At 38.9% G+C, this 25,381-nt stretch overlaps 1 protein-coding gene across 2 annotated transcripts in view; it reads left to right on the top strand.

Annotated features, from left to right (window-relative positions):
• The window catches only part of fgfrl1 (fibroblast growth factor receptor like 1), a 243,214-nt gene extending 228,928 nt beyond the window's left edge, over positions 1-14,286 (top strand). For both annotated transcript variants that reach the window (XM_008121947.3, XM_008121946.3), the window contains exons 6-7: positions 3,194-3,547; positions 6,647-14,286. In XM_008121947.3, the coding sequence (XP_008120154.1) occupies positions 3,194-3,547; positions 6,647-7,062 (770 nt within the window). In that variant the 3' untranslated portion in view covers positions 7,063-14,286. The remainder of the gene's footprint in view (positions 1-3,193; positions 3,548-6,646) is intronic.
• The last annotated feature ends 11,095 nt before the right edge of the window (positions 14,287-25,381 follow it).

Below are 25,381 nucleotides of genomic sequence, written 5' to 3'. Positions count from 1 at the left end.
CCTGTGAATGTGGTGGGACCGAGACAGGGCCTCCCCAGAAGATCTTAACCAATCTTATAAGAATCACAGAATTGTAGAATCCATGGGACACTGACTCCAATCCTTTGCTTAATGCAGGATCTCAAGCTAGAGCAATCCTAACAGGGAGCTGTGCAGCCTCTTTATGAATATGTTCAGAGGAGACCCACAACATCCCCAGATCATTCTTTTAATTGCCAAACTGCTTTTACTATCAATATGTTTCTTCTTAATGTCCATCAAATTCTAAACAAACAAAGAAACATTATCTGGGACACTTGCACTTTTCTCTCTGTGGTAGCCCATGAGTTTTAAAGAGTACATTACCTCTCAACCTTCTTTTTACCAAACCGAACATATCCAGCTCCTTCAACTTTTCCTCTTTTCTTTTGTTCTTCCTATACTGTATCATCTATACTGTTGTCCTTCTCTGAACCTGGTCCAACTTCTTTATATCCTCCCTGACTTGAGATGCCCAGAACCAAACACAGGACTCCAGATGGGGTCTGGCAAGCAAAAAAATAGTGGGACAATTTTTTCCCTTCTCTTTGAAAATATTGTTCTATTAATATAAACTAAAATCTTAGTCACCTTCTTTTCTTGCAACAACACGCTATTATCATGTTCAACTTATGGCCAACAATAGTCCCAAGGTCCTTTTAATGTGTAGTATTGCCAGGCCAAATATCACCTATCTTATACATTTCATGTATTTTTGTGCCCTAAATGTAGATTTTTTTATTTGTCTCTCTTGAATTTCATTTTATTAATTAATGTCCAATTTTCTGATTTATCAAGAATGCTTTGAATTCTGGTCCGAACTTCCAATGTGTTAGTTACCCTGTCAGTTTTGTTTCTAATTCAAGTTTGATAAGGATTCTCTCCATCGTAATATTTAAATATTTAATAAAAATAAGGATAAAAAGCCAAAGGGAACTCAGGGTACAGGGGCCAATTAGGGGAAATACTTTAGGGTAAATCATTAGAGGAAACATTCTGTACATGTTGGTTTTAGGGAAGGAATCATGCTGTATTTTGTTAAAATAAAGAGGCATTTGGCATTATAATGCATTATAATGGCAAACATTAGAGAATGGCTGTTTAATATTGAAATTGACCCAAATTGACAGAATGGATGTATAGAATAATGGCACAAGACATCTCCATAAAATAGAACTAATTCTAATAGTTGTTTCATATTCAGTAATATAACTCTAATTTATTATGTTTGGATAGGATTTATAAAGTGTGTACTGAGAACTTTATTCCTAGTTAGAACTTTCTGGATCATTTGGTGGAAATGTCATACTTCAACTTTTAAAATAGCATCACCTCACAGATGTATTTTAAAAAGAGTTGACCAGAAACAACAAAATCAGATCATTTGAGTTATTTAAAAATTTCATCAATGCACAAATGTAGTTCAATGGACTAGATTATATGCATAGTACAAGACGTAAGATGCCTTCCCTAACTTCCTTTTTTAGATTTATTCTTATAAGTCTGAGTATTGTCTACCCTGTTATTTTCATTCTCTATCAAGACAAAATTGTCTACTTCTGTAATCGCTATTGTATTGATGGTGATGTTGTATTGCTAAAGGTGAGGCTACAAGAGAAAGAACAAATTATTGCCTGATACTTTCCAAAGGTTATGATTCACTTGTGGTAGGGCATAACAGTCACTATTTCACTACACCATTGTAAAACACAACCATATGCGGGCATGATGTGTACCATGCACATACAATGGATTGTCTGCCCAAATATCACACATGTATCGCATACGCAGTAGAAAATCTACTCCAGCAAATCCAAACAATGTCCACTGTAATTAGCAGCATCACTCAGTGATTTAATCGACCTGACATTGTGTCCCATTATTAGTTGTAGCATAGTGGAATTAGCTTTGGTGTACAAATTCTCACATTTGAAGACAATAATCTGCTCAATGATAACTCTTTTTTTCCTCTATAAAAATGTGAATGAAAAGCACATGTGGAAGGATACTGTTGTGTATAAATTATACAAACCTGCTGGACATCTGGGACTGATAAAGATGCAGCTGTGTTAGAAGCAGTAAAAACATGTGTTTACATTAAAACCAGGAGCAGAGACAGAAAAATGAATCAATCCTCTTCTCAGTGTCAGATGCAGCCTTTTCACTTCATCAGAACCAGGCAGCCCTCTTCTGTTCCCATTTATCTTGGTTTTTATCAAGCCAAAGATGTATATATCCTTTTGTTTTTGTTAGCTTTTGTGAGCTGAGCCTAAGGAGTTGGCAGTCTTTGGGAGACACATTTTTGAAGAGTTTCTTTATATTTTGACAGCATGCTTTAGGGTGGTTCAGGGGTTATCCCATTTCCGCTCTTAAACCTTCTGTCTAAGCTACTGGTCACTTCTCAGTCCCACTTGCTTATCCGAACTCCTCTTCCCAGCGTTAATCCTTATGACTGCCATGAATATAATGGCGTGTGGTTTCACACCACGTGCTTTGAACTGTGGGTGTGATTTTAATATCTGCCCCCATACAAGAGTCAGATACAGGTATATCATTCTTTGTTGTAATTTCAAAGTCAACATGGAGTCTTCTTGGCCTACAAATATCAGACAGGGCTGTGGCGCAGGCTGGAGAGAAGCTGCAATGAATCACTGCAATGAATCACTCTGACCAGGAGGTCATGAGTTTGAGGCCCGCTCGGAGCCTATGTTTGTCTTGTCTTTGTTCTATGTTAAAAGGCATTGAATGTTTGCCTATATGTGTAATGTGATCTGCCCTGAGTCCCCTTCGGGGTGAGAAGGGCGAAATATAAATGCTGTAAATAAATAAATAAAATAAATTCCCCACTTGCCAGACATACAGGAGCTATGGCTATACAATTTTCTACAAAAGTTTAATTTGCTATCATTACTACCGCAGTGCAGCTAATTGCCAACACTCCACATTCCTATAACTAACATGCTTAGCTTCTAATTTAGGGAGGATTTCGGTTCATTTACCTCTGATACCAGATTGTTATGGTTTATTAACAGTGGATTTGTTTTATTGCTTCCTTTGAAACTTAGGAATTTCTGAATAGATACCATTTCTATTATTTAACATTGATAGAAGGACCTTTTGAACACTTCGCCACATAACTATTTTTTAAAAGGATGTTTGTACTTATTTTTTTTAGAGAGAACAAGATCCAAGCCAATTCTTACAGGGACACACCCTGTCAACACAACAGTTGACTATGGAGGGACAACCTCTTTTCAGTGCAAGGTGAGAAGTGACGTCAAGCCGGTCATTCAGTGGCTGAAAAGAGTTGAGTATGGCACAGAAAACAAATACAATTCCACCATCGATGTTGGGGGACAGAAATTTGTGGTGCTCCCCACAGGGGAGGTCTGGTCTCGTCCCGACGGCTCCTATCTCAACAAACTCATGATCACACGAGCCAAAGAAGAAGATGCTGGCATGTACATTTGCCTGGGTGCCAACACCATGGGATACAGCTTCCGAAGTGCATTTCTCACTGTGCTGCCAGGTAAGATATAATGGGGCCTGGGTTTTCCTTTGTTGTTGGGCATTGAGTCTCCCTCGGGTTTCCATCCTAAAAGATAGGGCGCAGAACAGGGGATGTTTTGACATTTCAGCCTCTTGACACGATCAAAACCTAGCTGGGCTCTTCCTTTGCTGGGAGAAGCCAGAAGGCAGGATTTGAGCATTGGATTCCCCACTCACTGGTTTATAGGCTTTGTTCAGCATTGTTAGAGATATTCTAGTGTTCCTTAGGATGTGTTCCTGGGGCCATAGAAATTCTGCTTTATTTGTGCATATTCTGTCCTCAGCTTATTGCTGCTACTGGAATTTAACTGCCTGGATTCTAAGCAACTTATTCTATCCAGTCAACTTTGTTACGGGTTTGTGAAAAACAAACTGCGTGCAGTCCTGTCCAGACTTATCCAGTCCTTTTCTGCATCCACAATGAGCAAAAGAAACAAGCCAGGAAAATGGAAAAATCAAAATTTTATTCTTAAGTAGCAGAGTCAAGGAGAAAATTAAACAAGCAGCTTCAAAACCTTCAGCTTCAAAATAACTCAGTCCATCTGAAGCAACAAAACTCACATAAAGTTCTTTGCATTAAATTCATGTATCTTCTTTGGAGATTTCTTCATAGTAGGCTCTCAGCAAGTATTCAGTAAGTCCCCAAAAGACATTAAAAACATTCCCCCAAGTTATACCCCATTCAGGGAGTGGTTCAAGGTTGTTAGCCTTGATTTTTCTAATTACTCAACTACCGTGTTTCCCCGAAAATAAGACAGTGTCTTATATTTTTTGCTCCCAAAGATGCGCTTATTTTAGTCTTATTTTCAGGTGATGTCTTATTTTTCCATGAAGAAGAATTCACATTAATTGTTGAATAAAAAAATGAACATTTATATATACTGTACAGTAGTTGTAATCACAAACCAGCATAACCAAACAAACTGAATCTTATCAAGGATTTCTTGTTACTGCCATTATTTCCATGTACAACAATCTTTAGTACATACATTTGACGATCCTGCATTCTCTGGTGTTCTGTTTGGCAGGCATGCTTCCAAAAAAAAAAAAAAAAAAAAAAAAACTTTGCTAGGTCTTGCTTTCAGGGGAGGCCCTATATTTAGCAATTCAGCAAAACCTCTACTAGGTCTTATTTTCTGGGGATGTCTTATTTTCGAGGAAACAGGGTATGAGTTGTAATTGACCAGGTGTTTTTCCCTTAACACACACATACACAAGTAGTGATCCCACAGAAACTTAATCAAATACATGCATATACATATAAACTTGACCTGGGATCCTTTCACGCTGCACTATTGTAACTTGTGATTCCAATCTAACTGTTATGGTTGCATCCTGTGAAATGCAGAAGTATGTATGTAGTTTTTTCAGAGTCTGCTGAGGATCGCTCTGGCTGAGAATTTTAAACATCCTTCCCCAAATTGCAAATACTAGGATTCCATAGGAAGAAGCCATGGCATTTGAAGTGGATTCACAGTGCTACAATTCGCTAGTGTAAAACAGCTCCACAACTTTGCACATTTGCACTAACAATGGAGTTAAACAAACAGATCTATTTTGGAGGATTCTTCCACAAAAATCTCATGGCAGAGTTCTGTTGAAGACTCCTGTTTATCCCCTCATTAGATAGGAATTAGAAATCAGTTCAGAGGACCTCCACACATTCAGATACAAATATGGTGGAAGTCCTTTTCCCCTTCTTACATTTTTGATGCATGAAAATAATGTAACATACTACTGCATATAATATTATTAAATTTATAGAAACCTCAGTGATTGTCTGATGGGAATCACTGTATCACTGCTCATGCCTAAGGGCTGTCTTAAACTGGGAATGGGAAGCCTGTGGCCCTTCAGGCACTGGACAGCAGATCCTTTCACCCATGATTGTTAGTCATAATGGTTTGAGTTCATGGGAGAAGGAGCTGAATGGCAGAATGAAGCATGATAGATTCCCCATTCAGGTTCTCAAAGAGCCACACACCATCTTCTTTCACGTGAGTTTCCAGATGAGTCAGTCTGTAGGTGTACTACTACGTGTTTCCACAGATGCAACAGAAGGTCTATATGCACCCTTGCCTAGCTGCTAACATCTGGTTCATGTGCTGTTCACCATCTCCCTTCCAACTATTTTAGCTGAATTTGAGAGACTTTTAATGATATTTTAAGGATTTAATATGTTTATAATTATGTGGATTGTGCAATATATTGTCCTGTTCACTTAAGTTGTTTCATAATTTATAGAGTTGTTTTTGATTTGTGTATGTATTGTTGTTGGCACTGAATGTTTGCCATTGTTTATTTTATTGTAAGCCACCCTGAGTTCTTTGGGAAGATAGGGTCGGCTAGAAAAGAAGTTTCATTCATTCATTCAAGGGATTCTGGCAGCGTAGACAGCAGATTCAGGAATGAAAAAACCCACTGCATATAGCTTAGTCACATCCAGGCAAATAATAAGCACGATATATAGTTGAAGTACACATTTTTGGTCTGTTAGTCAGAGGAAGACATTGAGAGAAGCTTTGTATTGGCCCCTACTCTAGGCCATCATATAACTAAGTACAGTGTTCCCTCACTACTTCGTGGTTCGCTTTTTGCGGATTTGCTGTTTTACAGTTTTTCAATAAACACTAAAAGAATATAATAAACCATAAAAATTATGATTTTTCATTCCTTCCTCTCTCTTTCTCCTTCCTAAGGAGAAGCCTAAGGAAGGAAGTAAGGAGAAGCTGAAGGGAGAGAAAAGGAGGCTGAAGCAGCTTCGTGAGATTGTAAACAACACAGTCTGATAGCATCAATGAGATTGTAAACAGCACAAATATAGTGTCCCTACTTCGCGGATTTTCACTTTTTGTGGGTGGTCCTGGAACGTAACCCCCGCAATAAGTGAGGGAACACTGTACTGGTGCTACCAAATCACAACTCAAATGGGCTGAAATAAATCTGACATACAGAGCGTCAGCTGAGAGAGTCCATGCAAAAACCCAGACTGAAATCTGCTCTGAATCTCCCTAGCCTGGATCTAATTAATTTGTGTTTTCTTTCTCTTTCTCTCTGTCCCGTGTAACCTGCCAAACAGATCCCAAACCACCCAGTCAACCTGTGGCTCCTTCCTCTGCTAGCAACCTCCCATGGCCCGTGATCATTGGCATCCCTGCAGGAGCTGTTTTCATCTTTGGAACCATCCTTCTGTGGCTCTGCCAGACCAAAAAGAAGCCGTGTTCTCCTCCATCAGCAGCTCCCATACACCGATCTCACCCTCGGGACCGGGTCTGTGTGCCCCAGGTCCCAGATAAAGACTGCATTTCCTCCATAAACTATGAGGAATATGTTACACAGCAACAGCAACAGCACTTGCTAGCCCAAGGGGCAGCCCTGGCCCCAGCCATGGCTTCCAAAATGTATCCAAAGATTTATACAGACATCCATACTCACACTCATTCACATGTGGAGGGCAAAGTTCACCAGCATCAGCACATTCACTACCAATGTTAAGAAGCAGTCGTTTATGGGTGCTTGTCTTACGGTACTAAAGACAGTCAGATGCTGCTTACACTGCCAGGGTGTGGGGCTGGGTGGGGAAGGAAACCAAATTTTAATGAAACCAAAAAAAAAGAGGTAGAAGGAGACAAATGTGGAATAAAAGTTTGTTGATTGTTTGTTTTTACTGTGACAAGGAAGAATGAAGGAATTTCCAGAGGCAAAGACAGATGCTTATGTCCCTGTGAAATCAGAAAGTCTTGTTGTGCGAGGAAGAAGAAGAAAGGAAAGGCAATGGGGGTCTGGTCACTTTCTCTTTGTGTTACTACTCCTGCTCTGGTGCCACCTGCAGATAAGCAAGACTCCCGTGTCGTCTTCCTTTGGATCAGGCACAAAAGACCCTTTCCTTTCAGAAGAGGTGGAAACAAGTCACCAGAGGCCCCAGTGGGAAAGCAACACCATATGCAGAAGCACCGGAGTGGCTTTTCAAAGAGGAACAACACCGTCTTGCCATTGTCAAAATGTGTAATGCTGCCTCAGAGTTAGCAAGAAGTAAGCTAGCGTTGAATTGTGCCCTTCTTTCACTTGGGGGCTTTTCTCTAGACCTTCAAAGGGCTTCAGTTTGCTTCGCCCCTGCAGCTGCCACAAAAACGAAGGACATTTGACATCTCACTTTTATGTTTATATTTAATTATAATAATGCTAATAATAATTGAACTGCTGAGGGATTTTTTAAAAAAAGAATCTATCATTTAAATACTTGTCATTGGATTTTCATAGTTTATAGTGGCAAATGGATGAGCTAACAAATGACAACACAAAGCAAGACAAACACAGTTTTTTAAACTATAAAGGCTAAAATCAGTCTCCAGGGAATAACAAATGGACTGAGTATGCACTTGTGGGCATGGGTGGTGGGGTGGGGGGGGGGGGGGTGGGGAGCTTCACCTTGTGAAGTAAATCATGCAGTCTCATTTCAGTTCAGTTTTAAAGGGGGGTAGGGATTAGCTAAACTGAACCATAGTAAATTTCCCAGTTGGAGTAGAAGTGATTTCAGTCAAAGATCTAATTCTATATAGAGTTTAACAGAAGACATGTATATTTAATTTATTTTGTTAAAACAAAAAAGAAAAAAATGTATGATATTTTCCTCAAAAAAATCAACCCAAAGCCCAAACATTGTTATACATATTTTGGTCAAGCAATAAAGTTTTTCCCAGGTTGCTATAGATGCCAAGTTCTCGAATATGAGAAATGTAGCTTTTAACAGTACGTTATTTAGCATCTTGAATGTCATATATTTGTATGGATTGTTAAAATAGATATGTTACTCTTCTTTTTCTAGGCTATTCTCTTGTGCTCTTTTCTGCTTTTGCCCTCAAAAAAGTTTGTTCCTAAGATCTTGTGTTTTGTACAAAAGAAAGCATATATTTTTTCCAGTCTAACAGCTGATTATGAAATGTCCAGATATTAGGGGCTTTAAAACAAAATAGTGTTGTGGTCGAATTGGTCACTGCAAGGGTGAATGAAATGTTTGAAGAGGTAATATATTCAGTAATTATTAATTATTTCGATCCTGAAACTGCCAACCATCATATAACAACTCAGTAGTGATTACACTAGGTACATTAAAGTTATGCAATGGTGCAGAAATAGTTATATATATATATATATGGAACTTTACAAGTCATTGTCCTGCATAGATAGTTTGTCCTGAAGCGAGGTTCTCCACCCATTTATTTTGTCTTGTGTTGGAGAGGATTCAGCTAGTTTGTGTGACTACTCCATTTGGCCAGAATTTCAAAGTGTATATCAGGTCTTTGAACCTCCTTCCTGTTTATTTAATTTTATTAATTTTATTTCTGCTCCTTTCTGCAGAGCTGACCACTGCATTGGATAGACCACATCAGCTCTAGATTATTAAATGTGGTTTTCTGTGGGTGAGCCAGTGGCAACTACTGGATGGCATATGTTCTGTTTCAGAAACTTGAGCTGATATGGTCTATACAATGCAGTTTTCTAAATTAGCACCCCAAATAACCAAACCAAATCTAAAGTTGACCAAAAACTGATTCATATCCTTTTGGTACTAATGTTAGAAAGTGGTCCCTGGTCAAAATGATCCCTGGTCACATAGTCCCTGGTCCAGTCAAAGTGGGCCCTTGTCAAGTGGGCCTAGGTCAAAAAAAAAAAGGTTGGAAACCACTGGTTTAGAGTTATATTGCTGCATAAAGTCCATAAGTGATGTTTATTTGAGTGACTATTGTTTTAAATGAATATCAAGGTCCATCAGCACCACTGCTCATTTGAAGGTTGCACACTCTTTCCCTGCTCCCTCTCACAGCACTATAGATGTCTCCCAACTTTTATAAGGCTCTGAGACTAAACAACCAATGGTGCATTTCTTTCTTCAACCCAATAGATGTTGATATCCATTCTGTTTGTTGGAATTGATGGCAGAGAAACCAGTGGTGAGCAGAGGGTGAGGGTCTGACCAGTAAAGGACAAAGTGAGAATTCACACACACGGACACACATGCAGATACAGATATTCACCCAGACTGGGGAGAGGAAATAGCCAGAATTTGAGACAGTCCCATCTATCCTTATGGACTAGTCTCTGCTGCCGTCCTTGCGTAGGAACTCAAGATCTGGTCCTTTCCCAAAGAGAAATGCTTACTTCCAGGCCATCCTCACCATTTGTCTCCTGAGCTCAGGAGCACAGCCAGAGGAAGAGTATATTGGAGGTTATGAAAAAAAACATTAAAATCTACTTGTGAACACAAAATCTTTCAATGTCACAACTAGAAGTGGACCTTAATGTAGAGTTTTAATGGAATGCAATATAGGAGTTAAAAGATTTGCTGCATGTTCTTGTTTCTTTACGTTAGTAAGCCACTGTTCGGATGTGCCATTAACTCATAGAATAACTAAATAACAGGGTTGGAAGAGACCACATGGGCCATCTAGTCCAACCCCCTGTCATGCAGGAAAGCACAATTCAAAGCAGCCCCAACAGATGGCTATCCAGCCTCTATTTAAAGTCCTCCAAGAAAGGAGCCTCTACCAGGCTCCAAGGCAGAGGGTCCCACTGCTGAACAGCTCCTCTTTTAGCAGGAAGTTCTTCCTAATGTTCAGGTGGAATCTCCTTTCCTGCAATTTGAACCTATTGCTCCGAGCCCTAGTTTCCAGGGCAGCAGAAAATATTAAATAGTAAATAGAGATATAAGTGTTTAACATGCAAGTCAGAACAAAATGTGTATTGGTTTTACTGAGAGATTAGTGTTATGTTATTGGTAACTGGCAAATGTTTGGAGAAACAAGCTTAAGAAATAGCTTAAACTATATTGAAAATATAGCTATTAAACACAGATGGACATGAGTGGAAGTGGGGAGGGACAAATATGTCTTTCCATTCACACATGGTCTTACACAGAGATCCATACCATAGAGATTGGTATTTTTTAGTTATTTTTTTTGTTTGTGGGGCAAATAATTAGGCTCTTCTGAATCTATGAAGAGATTTTTCCAGATACAGTAGAATCTCACTTATCCAAGACTCGCTTATCCATCGTTCTGGGTTATCCAACGCATTTTTGTAGTCAATGATTTCAAAACATCGTGATATTTTGGTGTTAAATTCGTAAATACAGTAATTACTACATAGCATTACTGCGTATTGAACTACTTTTTCTGTCAAATTTGTTGTATAACATGATGTTTTGGTGCTTAATTTATAAAATCATAACCTAATTTGATGTTTAATAGACTTTTCCTTAATCCCTCCTTACCATCCAAGATATTTGCTTATCCAAGATTCTGCCGGTCCATTTAACTTGGATAAATGAGACTCTACTGTACTTCCACATGTGACTGAATTAGAGGTAGTCTAAATGTTGAAGACCAAACTGATAGCACTGTCGAAAGATGTTTGCTCAGAAGCACATCCTTCTTTCTACTTAATATTTGCTTCCACATGTATATCAAGTGGCCTGCAATGCTTTGTCCTTGCTTACTTTTATGAATCTCATTGACACTTTAAATTACATCTAATATGGGTGCCCTTCCCACAAATACTTAGCATGTTAACTTTTTTGAATCCTTGGATACTTTTGAAGCATAATTAATTTGGGGCAAAATTAAGCATCATCTTCTCATTCATTTCAGTGGGTCCTGATAGAACTGTGCTGTTAAGGAAGTATATTTTTGTGGCTGCTACTTAGGATGTTACACAGAAAATTATTGTTCTTGGTTGGGCAGTTCAATAACACTATTTAACCAAATTTGAAAAATTTTCTGTTCCTGGTTTAAAAGTGTTATTTCCCGTTTAATTTTGTGGTACAGTGTTCCCTCACTTATCGCGGGGGTTAGATTTAAGGACCACCCGCAATAAGTGAAAATCTGCGAAGTAGGGACACTATATTTATTTTAATATTTATACATTATTTTAGTAGTTATACACTATTTTAAGTCTTTATCAACCAATCTTGTGTTGATAAATCACCTCCTCCTTCTCCCATTGCCACTTGGGCTCCTTTTATCTCCCTTTGGCTTCTCCTTCCTTCCTTGGGCTGTAAATTGTAATTTTTTATGCTTTATAATAGTCTTTTAGAGTTTATTGAAAAACTGCAAAACAGCAAATCCGCAAAAAGTGAACCATGAAGTAGTGAGGGAACACTGTACTTACTTTGAAAGTAGTTGTTATACTCCAGAAACTTTGTTTTAGTGGCTGCCACAAACTTTGTTGAATTGGTTGAGATATTCATTGAAAAACTATGGCAAAACGTGCTGCAGGATGTCTCGCAAAAACAAATTTTTGCAGTTTAATAAACCTTTCCCATATTTTTATGATAGAACCGATTAGGAAATGACATTTATAATCCAGGAACAAAATCATGTTACATAGTGATAATGTTTCCATAAGTGAATCACAAAGGCAAAATATCAATTGAATGGTTCAAATTGACCAGATAGGTTTGGCCAGTCTATAGTTGAAACTTATTTGTAACTTTTGGATTGGCATAATGAGGAATTTCATACCTCCCAACTATCCTAATTTAGCAGGAATGATTCCTATCAATCTTTTGTCATCTCATTTTTCCAACAGCCTTAAAATGTAAGTTTCTGTCTCTCCCTCCCACCTTACTTCAATTACTTCAAATTGAGTTCAAAGTCCAAAACTAATTTGCATTCACCTCTACAGTAGGAAGGAAGAGGGTAGATTCTTGTTCTTCCCAGTAGATTTAGGGAAAAGGAAAATGCTGCATCCTCTCTTAAGTTCTGTCTTCTTTCTCATTAATACCTTTTGCCATCACAAACACATTCTGATGTTGTTTGGTCATGAGTGTCTCAATTTTAACCTATGAAACGTTGGAGGGTATCAAATTCACTTTTTTCTTAAAGTGCCACACCTATAATGGTAAACTATTCAATTAGAAACTTCATAACTTGTCTGCTTTAATGACCCTTTATCATCTGAAGGTGGCCAATCCCCTCCAACACAAGCAGACACTTTCTAAATTTGAGTGTTTACAAGTGTGATAAAATAGGTCTTAGGCTTCTGATCGGGTAGACATGGCAGCAGTTTTTAACCATGCTAACTGAGATACTAACTACATCTTGACATCATCCCAATTTTTAGTGAACCTTTCTCAAAATCAGTTATGATCTTGAGATGGGATGGATTCATTACTATTGTGGGATGGATTCCCAGAACAATTACTGGAGAGTACATTTCATGAGGCTAAACTAAACATGAAGGAGCCCCGGTGGCAAAGTGCGTTAAAGCACTGAGCTGGAGACCGAAAGATCCCAGGTTCAAACCCTGGGAGCGGTGTGAGCAGCTGCTGTTAGCTCCAGCTCCTGCCAACCTAGCAGTTCGAAAACATGCCAATGTGAGTAGATCAATAGGTACAGCTCTGGCGGGAAGGTAACGGCGCTCCATGCAGTCATGCCAGCCACATGACCTTGGAGGTGTCTACGGACAACGCCGGCTCTTCGGCTTAGAAATGGAGATGAGCACCAACCTCCAGAGTCAGACATGACTGGACTTAACGTCAGGGGAAACCTTTACCTTTACCTAAAGTAAACATGATTATCACAGGATTGCGTAAGTTATTAATATCCGGGAACTGGATTCCTGCAAAATGTTGATCCTTTCATCCTTTTTGATAAGGTTGAGTATTCCATATCCAGAATTCCAAAATTGAAAATACAGTAGAATCTCACTTATCCAACTTTCGCTTATCCAACATTCTGGATTATCCAACACATTTTTGTAGTCATTGTTTTCAATACATCATGATATTTTGGTGCTAAATTTGTACATACAGTAATTACTACATAGCATTACTGAGTACTGAATTACTTTTTCTGTCAAATTTGTTGTCTAACATGATGTTTTGGCGCTTAATTTGTAAAATCATAACCTAATTTGACGTTTAATAGGCGTTTCCTTAATCCCTCCTTATTATCGAACATATTCGCTTATCCAACATTCTGCCAGCCCATTTATGTTGGATAAATGAGACTCTACTGTATTGAAAAACCCCAAAACTGTCCGCATGAATGCCTGAAATAGTGACCCCTTTGTTCTCTGGTGGTTCAGTGTACATATAAACACGCATGCAAAATTGGGAAAAATTAAATACTGAACACTTCTGGTCTCCAGTGTTTTGGATGAGATACTCTCAACCTGTATTATCTTTTGCCACCAAGAAGCACAACAGGAGACACAGGCTTAAGTCCTGTTGTTCCAACTAGAATAAAGCTACATGATTCAATGGGAACTCTATAACATGAGTCTGCTCTGGGACTAACAGTGGGCTTTGGACTACACACAGTCTCAGGATCCATTATTTGTATTGTCATTTACAAAAAAAACATACTATGTTTCAGGAAAGTGTTCTCTAACTGTTTTAAGCGCCATTACCAGCTTGGAAATGGAATGTTATTGACTTTTAACAAAACTGAAATGTTTTGCAGGCCAATATGTCTGCCAAAATCTAACAGCATCTCCAGAGCTTTACCTACAAAGAAGTGGCATTATCTGTTCAGTCTTCAGATGATCAAATTTAAAATTGCTTGTCATTCTGATTTGTGTTGTTAAAACTGAACTTGGTGTCAAATGTCTATGTTTGTTATGTCTTTGCATTTTATTTTGACAATCTTGTACTTCTCAGCCTTCTCAAAGTGAAAGCATTATCAAAAAGTTGCAAATTAAAAAGTGTGAATTCAGTAACCAAGTTGTACAGTAATCTAACTGCAGGGCTGGGGAAAGAAGTGAATAGATAGATAGATAGATAGATAGATAGATAGATAGATAGATAGATAGATAGATAGATAGATAGATAGGTGGTGGGGGGTTATTTGGGCATACACATGCAGAATTTGAAACTCTTAAAACATGGAAAAGGAAAACATGTCCCCATAAGATCAACTCACAAGAATTCCAATTAAGGGCATTTTGAAAATTGCCAGTCAATGAAGAACAATCAGAAAAATCTTTTTGACACAAATGCTTTTATAAATACACATTTACCCAGAGCCCAAGGTGGGCCTCTTATAGCCATATATTTTCTGCTATGTATTCAAGCAGAAGCCAGATCCATGTCTTGAGAACCAACTGACGTATTCTGAAAAGACAGGCCTCTGCTGGTTGATCTGAAACAGTCTGAGAAGCTTTGTCCTGGCTTTAGTGATGACAATGCATTGCACTAACGTACTATGTAATGTGTTTTAGACTACTATGCAATGCTTTTTCATCACTAGAGCAAGGTTTCAAGGGTTCTGTGTGCTTCCCAATTGGGGCGTAAGAAATAACAGAACAAATGCTTTCAGATGTCTATTTTAAAAAATGATCGGAAATTTAAAGACTCAGGTTGATAGTTTTATTCATGTCATCCTTCATGCTAAACTGTGCTGTTTAGATTCATTTTGTTTATTTTAGTTATTGATGGAAAGGCAGATAGATGTAGATATCCAGAGTGCATGTTTCCATTGGTTATTTCCATATGAAAACAAGCTGAGCGATATTTAAGTAAAAATGCCAGATTTCCAATAAATCTTATTTTTCCATTTACCAGTACTTACAAAGTGTAGTTACTCAAAGACTATATTTTATCACATGCCATTTTGACATTTTTAGGATAGTTTGACTACTTCTGGCTTATTTCCATACGAAAAAGAACTCTTCACAACCTACTTGGGTAGCTAGGGTTAGCTTAGGTAAATTTTACAATTTGCCACTAATTTGTTCAGTTGTTCTGCAGAGAGTGTGTGTGTTTGCGTGTTTGCATACACATGCCCTCATGCTATCTACTAACTAAAGGCAACCCCATAAATTAAAAAAAAAATTCTTAGGTGGTTTACCTTTTTTCATGCTTGAAACAGCTTACAGCACCTGATGTTCCTTGCCTATTCAAATGCAGGTATTAACAAGGCCTAACCTTACTTAGCTTCCAAGATTGGATAGGGTCTACTTGGGTGCCTTCATGATGTTTACATTTCTCTGAATCATTATTAGGAAACATTTCAGGCAACAAAATGCATTTGAACCTCCTGCTACTTAGGGAAACCATCAACGAAGGAATGTTACTTTGTATATTCTAGCAATGGCTGTCCCCACACATTTATTTATTTATTTATTTATTTATTTATTTACAGTATTTATATTCCGCCCTTCTCACCCCGAAGGGGCCTCAGGGCGGATCACATTGCACACACATAAGGCAAACATTCAATGCCATAACATAGAACAGAGACAGACGCAGGCACGGGCGGGTCTCAAACTCATGACCTCTTGGTCAGAGTGATTTGTTGCAGCTGGCTGCTAACCAGCCTGCATAACAGCCCGGCCATTATCTTGCCTAAGGAGCTACGGTGGCACAACAGGTTAAACCCTTGTGCTGGCTGGACTACTGACCTGGAGGTTGGGTTGCTGACCTGAAGGTTGCCAGTTCAAATCCGTGAGATGGGGTGAGCTCCAGCCTGCCTACTCTAGCTTGCCAGGACATGAAAGATGCCTCCCAGCAGGATGGTAACACATCCGGATGTCCCCTGGGAAATTCCCGCACACCAGAAGCAACTTGCAGTATGTTCTCAAGTTACTTCTGTCACAATTTTTTTTTACCATAGTCCATAAGGACTACCTTTAATCAGCACTCTGTTCAATTGAACTGCTGCTCAAGTTAGAAGAAACTGTAGGATAAATTCACTAATTGCAAAATTTAAAGTCACTGCATCTATAAAAGTTGAGATGGGAATCCTATTTTGCTATATTGGCATTTGTATTTCAGTTTTGCCTTCCCTTGTGATTTTCATCTGCTTCACTCTGGGGGACAATACCTACATCACACATGTCATTTTTCATGTGGACAAAGCAACAATGGCAACTGTCCACATTCCACTTTCCCAGACCTAGCTTCTTTGACCAAGAAGCACATGTATCTGTCTACACCCATCTGGCCTCCCTAGAAATAAGCTTGAGGGCTGAAAGGCTTTTCAGGACTGGCTTCAGCTCCTGCATGAGAAATGGGAAGAAAACTATGGGAAAGAAAGAAAGCTAGAAATAGCATTTACCATTCATGGTCCTAAAGGACCTATAGATGTATCCGCCTCAACGTTTGCCTCATTTCCTTATAACTGTATTGATTCTGGAGGCCATTGTCAAATCCTATTACAGGAAGTTTCCTAGCTACATTATGGTAAAGAAATATTTTCATATTTCCTGCATTTTCTGGCAAGAATCAGTTAAGTCCTAAGAATGAATATTTGTTTAGAAAAACAGACAAAAAAAGAAGAAACAACATTGAGATACAGTAGAGTCTCACTTATCCAACACTCGCGTATCCAACGTTCTGGATTATCCAACACATTTTTGTAGTCAATGTTTTCAATAAATCGTGATATTTTGGTGCTAAATTCGTAAATACAGTAATTACTACATAGCATTATTTCGTACTGAACTACTTTTCTGTCAAATTTGTTGTATAACATGATATTTTGGTGCTTCATTTGTAAAATCATAACCTAATTTGATGTTTAATAGGCTTTTCCTTAATCCCTCCTTATTATCCACCATATCCGCTTATCCAACGTTCTGCCGGCCCGTTTATGTTGAATAAGTGAGACTCTACTGTACCTTAACAGAATTAAATTTAGAGTAGAGAAAATATATAAAAACTACTCCAATTTTACACACAGCATAATTTTATCAAGTACAGTAGAGTCTCACTTATCCAACATAAATGGGCCACCAGAACATTGGATAAGCGAATATGTTGGATAATAAAGAGGGATTAAGGAAAAGCCTATTAAACATCAAATTAGGTTATGATTTTACAAATTAAGCACCAAAACATCATGTTAGACAACAAATTTGACATAAAAAGTAGTTCAATATACAGTAATGCTATGTAGTAATTACTGTATTTAGGGATTTAGCACCAAAATATCACGATGTATTGAAAACAATGACTACAAAATGCATTGGATAATCCAGAACGTTGGATAAGCAAGTGTTGGATAAGTGAGATTCTACTGTAATTTCAATTCTATTTTCCCGGGCTGTCTCTCCAAATCCTACACACACATCACAAATGAAGGAAGCTTGCCTTTTAAAGAACATTATTGACTCATTTTGCGGTTTTGTCATTTTCAGCTCTATAATCTTTGTGCTGAGATACAATGGTCAGATTTGCACTCAGTCTTCCAAAAAGGACTATCCTCCATAGACATGCACATCGGGTTGGGGAGACACAAAACAAGTCACAATTAAATAATCCCAACCACATATTGGCTGATGGAGATGTGGTGTAATTAAAAAAAGAAATCTTCAACTAGTCAAACTGAATGTCAGTTTAGTGCATTATAGTGGCAAAAAAGGATACATTTTACATTAGGGAATATTAGGGCAGGTATTGATTTAAAAAAACCCTACGGATGTTGTAATTGGAGCAGAAGTCGATAATGGGGTGTGAGTGGGATTGCACTGGCTCAGTTTCAACTGGTGAGTACTGATAATATGGACAAGCTGCTATGGCAAGGAAGAAGAACAAACTGTTTTTTACCCCTGCCTCTCTTGGCTGGTCAACCAGCTAGGAGATGCAATTCAATCTGAAATATAGCACATTATTAATGTCTTTCTCAGGGAGGGGATCTTTTCATCCTGTTTAAAAGAAGCAGTAGTTAGATGACTGATGAAACATCCCTCCTGGGATCCCCTGGACCTTCACAATATCTAATCTTTCTTTCTGGGGGAATGATCATTAAGAGCTCAGTTCCCTCTAACTCCAGGTAGTCTTGGGTCACACACACTTCAAACCAGCGTCAGAGAAAGATATGGAATTGAGACTGCTATGGACTCCTTAGTGGATGATCTCTTGTCTTAACAGGGAGTCTGTCCCTGTGTAGGTGCTTTCAGATCTCTCAATATCGTCAACCATAGTATCCTTCTGGAATGCCTGGAAAACTTAGGAACTGGAAACATTATATTGCAGTGGAGATAGTCATACTTCTCAGGCAGGTTCCAGATAGTGATGATTAGGGATAGCTGCTTCTCAAAAACTGAGGTGTTATTTTGTGGCATTCCACATGGTGCCATTCTATCCCCAATGTTTTATAACATTTATGTAAAGCTGCTGGGAGAGATCATTCAAAAACAACCTTAACCAAGGTCAGTTTGTCTCCTCTGAATGAATGCCTAGAGGAGGTAATGGTTTGGATCAGGCTTGCACAACCTGTGGTCCTCCAGGTGTTTGGGACTCCAACTCCCAGAAGTCTTAGCCAGCTCGTTCAATGGTCAGGAATTCTAGGAGCTGAAATCCAAATCACCTGGAGGGCCACAGGTTGTTCTGGATGAACTAAAATAAATTGAAACTGAATCTAAAAGGTGTTTGTTATTAAGGGTCCTAATCTGGGCTAGATGTGTGTCAACTAATTCTGGATTATTATTATTATTATTATTATTATTATTATTATTATTATTATTATTATTATTATTATTATTATGCCTCAAGTACCACCTGCCAGCAGTAAAGAACTGGTGGGATCACAAACCTGAAAAAATATTGGAAAATGAACATGCAAAGATACTGTGGGACTTCCGAATTCAGACTGACAAAGTTCTGGAACACAACACACCAGACATCACAGTTGTGGAAAAGAAAAAGGTGTGGATTATTGATGTCGCCATTCCAGGTGACAGTTGGATTGATGAAAAACAACAGGAAAAACTCAGTCGCTATTAAGACCTCAAGATTGAACTTCAAAGACTCTGGCAGAAACCAGTGCAGGTGGTCCCGGTGGTGATGGGCACACTGGGTGCCGTGCCAAAAGATCTCAGCCGGCATTTGGAAACAATAGACATTGACAAAATTATGATCTGTCAACTGCAAAAGGCCACCCGACTGGGATCTGTGCGCATCATCCGAAAATACATCACACAGTCCTAGACACTTGGGAAGTGTTCGACTTGTGATTTGGTGATATGAAATCCAGCATGTCTATCTTGTTTGCTGTGTCATACAATAAAATAATAATAATAATAATAATAATAATAATAATTATTATTATTATTATTATTATTATTATTATTATTATTATTATTATTTCTCGCCCACCTCTTCTCATGGCTTGAGGCAGGTTATACCCTCCCTGAAATGCTATGTTCACAGCTTGGGAGTGCTATTAGATATGTCTTTCCAAATACGAGCCCAGAAAGATGTGGTGGTCAGGATGGCTTATTATCAGCTACTGCTGATATGTCAGCTGCATCCCTTCTTAGTTGGAGAACCTAAAGACCTAGGGCACACACTCAAGGTTGGAGTTCTGCAATGTGCTGTACATTGGGCTACCTCTGTGCTAAGTTTGGAAACTCCAATTAGTTCAAAACATGGCAGCTAGATTGGTTATATGGAAACATCTAGGAGTGAGCCTATTGCACCTATATAAAATCATATATAAAAGACATCAATTCTTGAATTTAGGCAAGCTGATTTCAATAAACTTTTGGAACCAGTGGGTGTCATCCTGTGGTCAAGAATACTAAAAGAGAAGGGAGTTCATGGTGGATAGGAGTTTCTTAAAAGTGAGATATTGAAGGCATAATTTCAAATTGTTCAGATGAGGAAGAAAAATGAGAGGTGTCTAAAGAAAGCAGGATGGATGTCTAAAGAAGTTTCACTTGAGGTAAGAGTTAAAAGGGTCGTGTACAAGAAATGGTAAAAGGAGGAAATTACCAAAGAGGAATTCAAAGGAATAGCCAGATGTAGTTGATCTGGCCCTGGAGACTTGAATTCATTTAGAGTAGCCAGGTGTTCCTGGACAACTTGTTTCCCTATTTGGGGTTGGATTTCCCCTAATCCTTCATCCATTCCATGTTGCTGAGGTTGAGGCTGGCTTTCTTTTTGTGAAAAGACTGAGGCAAAGAAGGCATTAAACAGTTCTGCCTTTTCCCTATCCCCTGTCAGAATTTCCCCATCTTCTCCTCGCAGAGGCCCTATCGCCTCCTTATTCTTCTTTTTTCTACCAACGTAAGCAAAAAAGCCTTTTTTGTTGTTTTTAATGTCCCTGGCAAGCCTGGGCTCATTTTGCGCTTTAACCTTGTGAACCTTTTCCCTAGAGGAGTTAGCTATTCGTTTGAATTCTTCTTTGGTGATTTTGCCCCTTTTCCACTTCTTGTGTATCTCTCTTTTGAGTCTTAGCCTGGTATAAGTACTTTGGATGGCAGGGAAGAGGACATGCTTATTAAATTTGCAAACAACACCAAACTAGGATGGGGTAGCTAAAACCCCAAAGGATAGGGTTAAAATTAAAAATGATCTTGAACAGATTAGAGAGCTGTATCAGAACAAACAAAATAGATTAGGCAGAAGAAAGGAAATACCCGTGTCACAGACAGAACGCCACCAAATAAGGTTCAACACAGTTTATTAAAGTTACAGAACCAAAAATGCCCGTAAGAAACAAAGGGCTAGGCAAACACTTGCCTTCGATGTGAAAAGATACAAAAAGACTTTGCTGGAACTAAAAACGATTCAAAAGATAAACCGGATTAAACAGGAGTTTAATCCGGGTTAAATCAAAAATGCTTACTTCAGCCTGGCACTATAAACAAACAAAAGTTGATAAACAAAGATTCAATGTAATACAAATTACTGGCAGCAGATTCCTCTCTGCTACTCAAAAGCTACGATTGAGTAACTAAGTTGTTACTCCTCCGTGCAACGAGCGAACTCCGGGTCCAAACACATCAATCAGGGTAGCAGCGGTCAGCAGGGTCCCAATCCGGTCCAAGGTCGAAAGCCAGGTACAGACGTCTTTAGTTCACCAGTTCCACCGATAGCCACAGAAGGGATAGTCCGAGGTCGTAGTCAGTCAGTCAGTCCAGCGTCAATCCAGAGTAGGCAATTAATGTCCGTCAAAAAGACGACGGAGGTCCAAGCTATCAAGATTAAACACAGGTTGCACAGCAAAAGCCCACACAGTTCCTCCCGCCGTCTATGCCCAGTGTCCTTGGTAACTTACGTAGTCAGCAAACGAATCACACCCGTCTTCAGGAAGTTCCCCAACAAGAGCCCAAGCGTTCGTCCAGATTACCTTGCCCAACGCAATTAGCCATTGATTCTAAACCCCATTTTATGCCAGTTCATAACTCCTCATCGCTGTCAGCTGCTATCCTAATTCCAGGTGCCTCATCATCATCATCCTCATCAGAGCTAAAACACCTTTGACTACGCCCCACAGCATCCCCAGCTGTGGATCCCGTTCCATCCCTCCAGCCCGTCCACGGGTCCGATCCTGCAACCCGCCAGTCGCCTCCCATGCTATCATTGCCGGTGACACCCAAATCCTCCCTCACACGAGTCCATTCCATGTCATCCTCCTCTGAGCTAACCATCTCTTCCTCCATTCTCTCGGTAAAACCCTCAAAGGAGTCTTCGTCTGTTGGTTCTGCAAATAAGTCTCGGAGCCGTTTCCTTTTGCGCTCCTCAAGAGAGTCTGACTCTCGAGGAGTCTTACGACCTCGTCTCCCAGTATCGGAGCCATAAGGCTCAACCATAACAACCCGCATACAGTAGAGTCTCACTTATCCAACATAAACGGGCCGACAGAATGTTGGATAAGCGAATATGTTGGATAATAAGGAGGCATTAAGGAAAAGCCTATTAAACATCAAATTAGGTTATGATTTTACAAATGAAGCACCAAAACATCATGTTAGACAACAAATTTGACAGAAAAAGTAGTTCAATACGCAGTAATGCTATGTGGTAATTACTGTATTTATGAATTTAGCACCAAAATATCACGATATATTGAAAACATTGACTACAAAAATGCGTTGGATAATCCAGAACGTTGGATAAGCGAGTGTTGGATGAGTGAGACTCTACTGTATATAGGATGAATGACATCTGGCTTGAAAACAGTACATGTGAAAAGGATCTAGGAATTCTCCTAGGCCACAAGCTAAACATAAGTCAACAGTGCCATGTAGCAGTTAAGAGGTCATTGAGATTTTAGGCTGCATCAAAAAATGATACGGTCTTGGTCAAGAAAAGTACCTCTCCATCTGCATTGGTGTGACTTTATCTGGAATATTGTGTCCAGTTGTGGACAGTACAATTCAAGAAGGATATTGACAAACTGGAACATGTAATCTTGCATAGCAAAGGGCTGGACTGACTGGCCCTTGTGGTCTCCTCAATTCAATGATTCAAATAAACAAACATAATTATTCGGACTTCCATTCATTCTCACGCATATCACAAACTTCCACACTAAATAGATTGTCTCTTTGACAAGAATCTGTATGTCTTATTTCCCTCATTCTTTTCTTTCTGATTGTTCTCCTTCATATTGAAAGACATGGGCATGCCCCTGTAGACAATTACGTATAAATTATGAAAATAGAAATTCAGGTGCTGGATTAAATTACACAATTTTGCTTAACAAAGTCCTCCAAAGGGAATTTAAATACTATCTCTCAGATGCCAAAATGTTTGAATCAACCTTGGTGAGTGATTAAAATCTTTTCCCTTCCAACATCAAGCTGTCAGGGGTCCTGGTTTTTAAAAGAAAGCAAGTCTGCTATGTGACACAAACACTCAGCAGGCAAGACACAAAGCTCGAACGGATGAAAAGGGAATGAGACAAGGCTACTGCTCTCCAGCAGGTGTGCAGAAGTCAACCACATTGCGACCTCTCCACAACAGAAGAGATTCTTCCTCCCTCAGTTTAGAGAACTCATTGTGTTGTTGCTATGGCTTTTTAAAAAACACCTTGTTTCTATTTTAAGAGAATATCCAAGATTTTCAATTTATTCAAAGCCCAATAAATTTAATACTATGTGACTTTTGATGGGCTTTGGATGAGGACTGAAGCAGTCAAAATAGATTCACCCTTAACATTTCTCTTTCTTTCAAGGTATATTAATTCCCCTTGTCCTCTTTTATCTTGCTGTAAATACTCTAAGGTCATTTTTCCTATATAAAAGGACCTGTTAGGTATTGGTCCTCCCTTTGTCCCTCTCTCCCCCTCCTCCTCCTTGAGTCGTCTCTACAAGTGGTATCTTGAGAGTCAGCTGCATTCACTCCTTTGAAATTTGATTTGTCCCGTTGGTCCTGGTGCCTGACTATGGGCGGATACTTTAATGTCAATATCCCAATTGGTAATCATATGTATTTCAAGAATGCAGCGTAACAGAACCTGTCTGATTGTTGACAGCAATGAGTTTCCATGGATTCCAGAGCTTCTATTGTTTGTTTATTATTATACTGGAGGATTCTTATGAACAGGTGTGACTGAAGTGCAAGGAAGCATTGCTGTCCCCATGATCACAAAGCCAAAGAAGAGAAGACTTCTTCAAGGAGATGTCTCCTGCCATGTGACACAGCTCGCCCTTATACATCATGGAACACTTTGTGCATTACCCAAGGGCAAAGGACTGACCAACAGCTAGGCAGGCACAGTGCCATCATAACAGATGGGCATCCATGGAGTAGCCAAGAAGCCATGTATGTACATCAAGTGCATTTTAGAGCTGGATTCCCAGCCAAGAACAGGTGTCCATCCTTAGTTTAGATGCCTATAGTTTAGTGGGGGATCTGCCATTACTAATCCAACTTCAGAGCAGGTTTACACTTTCAAAAATGTATAAATAGTTTTTCCTGCCACAGAAGGATTGCTTTTGACCCACTTCAAGATAAGAGGGTTTGGTGTATGCATGAGCACAGGAGGTTTAGAAGAACATCTGACTTCCTACAGTCATCGGTCTGCAGCACTTTATATATGAACGGCACAAAGGAAGTTTTTCCTCTTAGACAATCTTTTGAAGAATAGGTTAACTGGGCAGGAAGGGTCAACTACAGTAGAGTCTCACTTATCCAACATAAACGGGCCAACAGAACGTTGGATAAGCAAATATGTTGGATAATAAGGAGGGATTAAGGAGAAGCCTATTAAACATCAAATTAGGTTATGATTTTACAAACTAAGCACCAAAACATCATGTTATACAACAAATTTGACAGAAAAAGTAGTTCAATACGCAGTAATGCTACGTAGTACTTACTGTATTTACGAATTTCGCACCAAAATATCATGATATATTGAAAACATTGACTACCAAAATGCGTTGGATAATCCAGAACGTTGGATAAGTGAGACTCTACTGTATGCACAAAACAAACACAGAAAAGTCCGGGATAGTCCAAGGGAAAAAACACACTTGGACATCAATTTTGTATTGAAGCATAGTAGGAACATTTTATGTTCAAGTTTGGATAGACTTTCATGCCTATCAACACATCCAAAGTCTTCTCTTGGGGACCATTGTAGAAACTTTATAATGCTTTGAAGTCAGCAATTATTATACATTAAACTATTTTTCTGCCAAAAAAATAGTACAGTAGAGTCTCACTTATCCAAGCTAACGGGCCAGCAGAAGCTTGGATAAGCGAATACCTTGGATAATAAGGAGAGATTAAGGAAAAGCCTGTTAAACATCAAATTAGGTTATGATTTTACAAATTAAGCACCAAAACATCATGTTATACAACACATTTGACAGAAAAAGTAGTTCAATACGCAGTAATGTTATGTTGTAATTACTGTATTTACGAATTTAGCACCAAAATATCATGATATATTGAAAACATTGACTGCAAAAATGGCTTGGATAATCCAGAAACTTGGATAAGCGAGGCTTGGATAAGTGAGACTCTACTGTTATTAGTAAATGAGGTGTTTAAAAACAACACTCTTATTAAAGAAGTGGATACAATTTTATTATACTAGCACAACAGTGCTCTGTTATAAGGATCTTAGCACAG

Source organism: Anolis carolinensis, chromosome 3, assembly GCF_035594765.1.
Source record: "Anolis carolinensis isolate JA03-04 chromosome 3, rAnoCar3.1.pri, whole genome shotgun sequence".
NCBI lineage: Eukaryota > Metazoa > Chordata > Lepidosauria > Squamata > Dactyloidae > Anolis > Anolis carolinensis.
The sequence above is the reverse complement of the archived record's forward strand: the minus strand, read 5'-3'. Positions and strand labels throughout refer to the sequence as shown.